Genomic DNA, 6,400 nt, shown 5'->3' on the forward strand with positions numbered 1-6,400 from the left:
CACCCTAAGTTATTTTTGGTCAAAATATTTTATCACATGAATAGAAAGCCAAGTAGGAAAACAGGTATTCTGTATTTATTCTGTCTGAGACTGTTAAGCTTTACCCTGAAGATTTATAGTCAAATAAAATTTAGAAAGAAAGCGGTAAATTTTTCTTTATTTGAGCTTGCTAAAATATGTATGTTTTTATTTGCTCTATACGAATTGAGGGTTTTCTCTAAAAATTTTTTGAAAATAGAGGGTTCTTGTATTGACTAGGTCTAAATGTGTCTCTTTTGATTATCCAGGATTCAAATTGGTAATATGTGAAAATTCAAATTCACTACTATAAATCAATAGGAAAAGGACAAGAGAACTGAGCAAAAATCCAAAGGAAATCCAGATGTCTGAAAATATATTAAATAGTCAACAACCAGGGCAACAATGTGGTTCCATGGTGGAATGATTTTTTTGGTATATGCAAAGACCCAGTACTGCAAAAAAAAAATGAGGTTAATAATCAGAGAAGTAAAGCTTAAGCAATGAGACATGAACACACATGCTTAACCAGCATGACAAAAATTTAGGACTAATAATACAAAGTACTCGAGTTTAAGTACAGTTTGTTCAATGTAAAACTCATACTGATATTTAATTCCTATTATGAACTGTTATAGGACGGGGGATGGGGCAGGCTAAGACTTTTAAGAAGTTCTTTATGAGATGATTAATAGATTATCTTAATAGTGGGTCTGCTTATAAAGTTCAGGTCTCTTTTACATACCCTGTCTTTTTCATCACATGATTCCCTGCATTGCCAAAGATATCAAGAAGTCCATCACTAGAATGACTCCTTAATATTGGACTGGAATCATATGACAAAATAAAGCTATTTTAAGCATAAATTACCCCTATGATATCATGTTATTAGCAGCAGACAAAGACACTAAACATTGGATATAATTTGAACAACTAGTGGCTGCATTAATGATGACCATACAAATTCAGTATGAATTGATGCGACTTTTTAGCAGCTTGTCATTATAATGTATTACAGAAAAAAGAGCATGCATTAGGACATCAGTGTCACTTCTAGGTGGACACTCTGTCCACCAGATCTGTGCACATACACGCAAAGTGACACACACAGTTGTGAAATAATTTTTAATTAAGTGTATAATAATAAAATGAGTAATTCAATTTGGGTGCAATTATATTGAAAAAAGCAGTCTTTGATATTTAGGATCTAGGTTGATATAGATTAGTCAGTGTATTCCTGTTGAATAAAAGCAATTTCATAGAACACTTAGACAAGGCTACTCTGTGATGGTGATCAGGGGCAAGAGTACAATACAGTCAGTCTACACAAAGATAGAAAAGAACATTAGTTGGTCCATTCAAAAAATGACCAAATGCCTTTCTAGACTGCAAACATTAGTAACTGGCTTACTCATATGACAGTATTAGCCTCACTCATTTCTTAAATTTCATGTACAATTATTAATTTACTAATCATGTAATTAACTTTACCTATGACAACATCCATTCCAGATCAAATTCCTACTTGAAATCTCTCCTAAATTACTTAATACAAAACCACATATCATGTGTCCTCTGTAATAACTTCTTACTGATATTCCCCGTGTTTCTAAGGCTGCTCAATTTTCCCTGTTTCAAAAAGTCAGTAAATGCAACTTTATTCAGCAACAGCAGGATTTCTGTGGCTACCAACAGTACTAGATTTCTATAAAGTGCTAATGGAAGTCTATAAGCACCATTAATGTCACATTCAGATAAATAGTAAAGAAACTAGAGTTAGAGGAGAATATAGTATATACTTTAAATATAGCTTTTTTAGGGAGAGGAGAAAGCAAACAATTTGGGAGGGTGTGCATTTGCACAAGGTGTTGAAGTACCTGATAGAGGTAGAAGGGATTATTAATGGTTCCAAGACATTAGCATTTTGTATATTTTTTATTTTTTCCAGACAAGCTTTCATCTACCCAGGTATGACCTTGAAATCCCAATTACAGCAGACAATGGTGGCTTGGTTGTCCTGATCCTCTCTCTTGGTTCTGCCTCCCAAATGCTAGAATTACAGTTATACCCCACTATGCTCAGCTTAATATTTTGTATACTTTCTGCTTTCATTCACTTTGTTCCCACTGAGAAATATGATTTAGGCTTCTTTTAAACGATAGCAATCATTATTATAGCATCTAGGTTTTAAAATGCTAAACACAAATGGAAAATCAAATACTTATGATAATCAGCAAGAGACAGGCTTAATTTTATATTCTACCATTTGGGACCTTTGTCTTTCTGTTTGTTGGTTTGCTTGTTTGTTTGCAGTACTGGGGATTGAACCTGGGGCCTTGTGTATGCTAGGCAAGGTTCAGAGCCCAGAACTTCAGTTTCATCTATCTGAAAAAAAATTGTAGGAGGGTCAGATCTCATTTTCCTATTTTGAAATCTAAAATCCTAAAGTAATCTTTGCTTGATTTATCCACGATGGGACCCAGAAACAGAGCAATATATTAATTAAGTGCATAGATTTTGGGTCAGGCAAAACTACAGTGCATAACAAATATTTCTGTTTACCAGGTAGGGGAACTTGAAGATGTGAGAAAAAAAATCTCTCCTGTCAGGTTTCTTCATCTTTTTAAGACAGAAAGTTGCCTTTCTCATAAGGTTGCTGCAAGCTTACATTGGTTAACGCATGCAAATCACTTATCACCCCGTTAGTTCACAGAAGCGTTGCCTGCTCGATATAATCATAAGGAACAAGCAGTTGAGTGCTTCCTCTGGGCTAAGCAATGGATTTGTGCAAACCAAGACATGTGTTTCTACAGGACCCCATGTGTTTGAAGAATATGTCTGTTCATTTTTCTTCTGTTACGTATTCTTCAATCTTCCCACCTGCCCTTCCCACCTCATTCACTCAGTGTGTTTCATTTGGGCTTCGAAGGACAATGCAGGATCCGTTCTCCTATTCTCCTAGGTGAACTGTGGAAATGCAGCTTTAATTTGTGTTGTTTGTTCATTGCTGCAGTGGCTCCCGCCCACAAAGAGACTGACCTCAGTATGAGCGCATGTCCTCACGGCTTCTCAATTCCCAAGGACTTTTTTCTTGAAAGGGAATTAACAAGGAGCCTACGGTTGCTGTAGCAACAAACTTCCAACCTCTGCTCAACTCTACGGAATGAGCACATACCTATTAATACGTTCAATAGCCTGGGGAATTAAGTTACTCAACGCAGGCTTTCTTTCAAGTGCAAAAACAGCTTACCTGGCTGAAGGAGCCAGCCTTTGGCGGCACTGCGGTTAGAGGCTAGTAATAGGAGAAGCTGGTGTTTGTGGTGCAACCTGTTGGCAAAAGTGAAAGCCAGTGTGCCCCTAGAGCTGGTGGCAGCTGAGGGGAGTGCACTGGTGAGGAATCATGGGAGCTCCGCGCAGGAAGCCTTTGCAGAACAGGCAGGTGGGCTCTCTTCTCCTTCTCTGGTGTGTGTCTGTGGGAGGCGCGGCCACTATCCGCTATTCGGTGGCGGAGGAGATGGAAAGCGGTTCGTTTGTGGCTAATGTGGCTAAGGACCTAGGGCTAGAGGTGGGGAAGCTGGCAGAGCGTGGGGCACGGCTCGTTGCCGAGGGCAACAGGTTGCATTTCCGGCTCCACCGCAAGACTGGAGATTTGTTCGTCAAAGAGAAACTAGATCGCGAGGCACTTTGTGGCAAAGCTGACCCGTGCGTGCTGCACTTTGAAATTATTCTGGCCGAGCCGCTGCAGTCCTTCCGGGTGGAAGTCAGAGTATTTGATATCAATGACAATGCACCAGTTTTTCTAAACAAAGAGCCTCTTTTAAAGATTCCAGAGAGCACCCCCTTGGGCTCACGCTTTCCACTGCAGAGTGCCCAGGATCTGGACGTGGGACTCAATGGTCTCCAAAACTACACCTTGAGTACAAACAACTATTTCCACCTTCACACACGCTTCCGAAGCCATGGTCCCAAATATGCAGAACTTGTGCTGGATAATCCCCTAGATAGAGAGGCGCAGCCTGAAGTCAACTTGACCATTACAGCGGTGGATGGTGGGTCCCCTCCCAAATCTGGCACCGCTGTCATTCGAGTGGTTGTCCTAGACGTCAATGATCACGTGCCTCAGTTCTCTCGCTTGGTGTACCGTGCTCAGGTGCCAGAGAACAGCGACAATGGCTCTTTGGTGGTGGTGGTGACTGCCACGGACCTGGATGAGGGCACCAACAAGCAGATAACTTACTCTTTGGCTGAAAATCCAGAAGCAGTTCTACAGACATTTCTTGTTGATCCACAAACTGGAGAAGTTCGACTCCGTGGACCCCTAGATTTTGAAACGATAGAAACATACGACATTGACATTCAAGCTACAGATGGAGGAGGTCTTTCTGCCCACAGCAAAGTCTTGGTGGAAGTGGTGGATGTAAACGACAATCCTCCAGAAGTGACAATCTCCTCGGTGTCCAGCCCTCTTCCTGAGGACTCTCCACCCCAGACTGTAGTGGCTCTCTTCACTATCAGAGACCGGGATGTGCGAGTTGGAGGGAAAATCAACTGTTTCCTCAAAGAAGATTTGCCCTTTGTAGTCAAACACACATTCCGGAATTCTTACTCGCTGGTTACTGACAGAAGCTTGGATAGAGAGGATGTCTCCAACTATAATATTACCCTCATTGCCATGGATACTGGACCACCCAATCTGTCCACAGAGACTGTGATTGAAGTGGTAATATCTGATATAAATGACAATTCTCCAGTCTTTCAGGAGGATTCCTATGTCTTGACTGTTCGTGAAAACAACAGTCCTGCAGTTTTTATTGGCAAAGTCCATGCCGAGGATCTAGATTTGGGTGAAAATGCCCAAATAACATACTCCCTGCTGCCTCCAAAGAGTGGTGATCTGTCAGTCTTTGCTTACATCTCCATTAACTCAGACAATGGAAAGCTCTATGCACTAAGAACCATGGATTATGAGGCCATTCAAGACTTTCAGTTTGTGGTAAAGGCAACTGATGGTGGTTTTCTGTCACTGAGTAGCCAGGTTACTGTAAGAGTGGTTGTTCTGGATGACAATGACAATCGTCCAATGATCTTGTACCCACTGCAAAATGGCACTTTGCCCTGCAATGACCTGGTGCCAAGGTCTGCCGAGGCAGGATATCTGGTGACCAAAGTAGTGGCTGTTGATGGTGACTCTGGGCAGAATTCCTGGCTTTCATACCATCTTCTTAAAGCCACGGACCTTGGGTTATTTTCTGTTCAAAGACAAAATGGGGAAATACGTACACTGAGGCAGATATCTGAGAGAGACCCTATGATGCAGAAACTGGTCATTCTTGTTCAGGATCATGGCCAACCAGCTCTCTCCACTACAGCCTCACTTAACATCCTGCTGGTAGATGGTTTTTCAGAGCCATACCTGCAGTTCCAGGATCCATCCAAGCATTCTAGAAAGGTAAATCCAACCACAAAATATTTGGTCATTTCTCTGGCTGTGCTTTCTTTTCTTTTTCTCTTGTCTGTCACTGTAATCTTTATCATACACCTCTACCAGAAGATTAAACACAGAGACAAGTTCACAATTCAAGAGCACTTCTATGATGACTGTAATTTCCCTAACAACGTGGTGCAAGGAAGAGGCAACGGTTCCTTACCCCAGCCTTGTCCGTATGACATGTGCTCAGCCACGGGAACTGGGAATAGTGAGTTCCGTTTTCTTAAGCGATTTATGCCCAACTTCCCATTCCCCCATGCCACTGGCGAGGTGAAAACAGAGGATGACTCCAGTTTGCCTCCAGGTTCTAATAGAAATCGGTCTCGGGGTTCAGAGGGCCATGCCCGGATAGGAGATGAGTATATGTAATTCTAGCTAACATCTCTCAAGAGAAGAGAAACGGAATGTTATAGTCCATCTTCAAAGAGTCATCCTCATGGAAACAGTAGCTACCATTCTGATGGAAACAGGAGTACCTAGTTTGATGAAAATAGGAAACTCAGACTGAGACTTGATTTAGTATAAAACAAACATCCTGATCCCTAGATTATATGTGCATCTGGAATTCTTTTAAAGAAATATTACTGTGTATAAATTATGCTTTCCCTTCGCTTGTGTGCTAAGCAAGGAATGAATAAGCCACTATTTTTTTTTTAAGTTTCCCATGGCATTTCACTGGCCTTGCCCTGAGAAGTACTTAGTTCCACAGAGAGAGAGTTGTTTATTTTACCTTTAAATACTTTCCCAGTAGAAAGTTATTTGTGCATAGGGAAGAGAACTGACTCTCAGCTCTGATTAAAAGCTGAATTCGCCTGAGAATGGTGGTGAATTCCTCTAATCCCAGCACTCAGGAGGCAGAGTCAGGTGGATTGCTGTGAGGTCCAAGCTAGCCAG

General features: G+C 41.3%; 1 protein-coding gene across 1 annotated transcript; it reads left to right on the top strand.

Annotated features, from left to right (window-relative positions):
• The first annotated feature begins 3,283 nt into the window (after positions 1–3,283).
• Pcdhb1 (protocadherin beta 1) lies at positions 3,284–5,940 on the top strand. Its single transcript, XM_031365451.1, has one exon. It carries the CDS (start codon positions 3,419–3,421, stop codon positions 5,873–5,875), a length of 2,457 nt encoding a protein of 818 aa, XP_031221311.1. The 5' UTR covers positions 3,284–3,418; the 3' UTR covers positions 5,876–5,940.
• Positions 5,941–6,400: the final 460 nt, after the last annotated feature.

This window comes from Mastomys coucha, unplaced genomic scaffold, assembly GCF_008632895.1.
Source record: "Mastomys coucha isolate ucsf_1 unplaced genomic scaffold, UCSF_Mcou_1 pScaffold13, whole genome shotgun sequence".
In the NCBI taxonomy this organism is placed as follows: domain Eukaryota; kingdom Metazoa; phylum Chordata; class Mammalia; order Rodentia; family Muridae; genus Mastomys; species Mastomys coucha.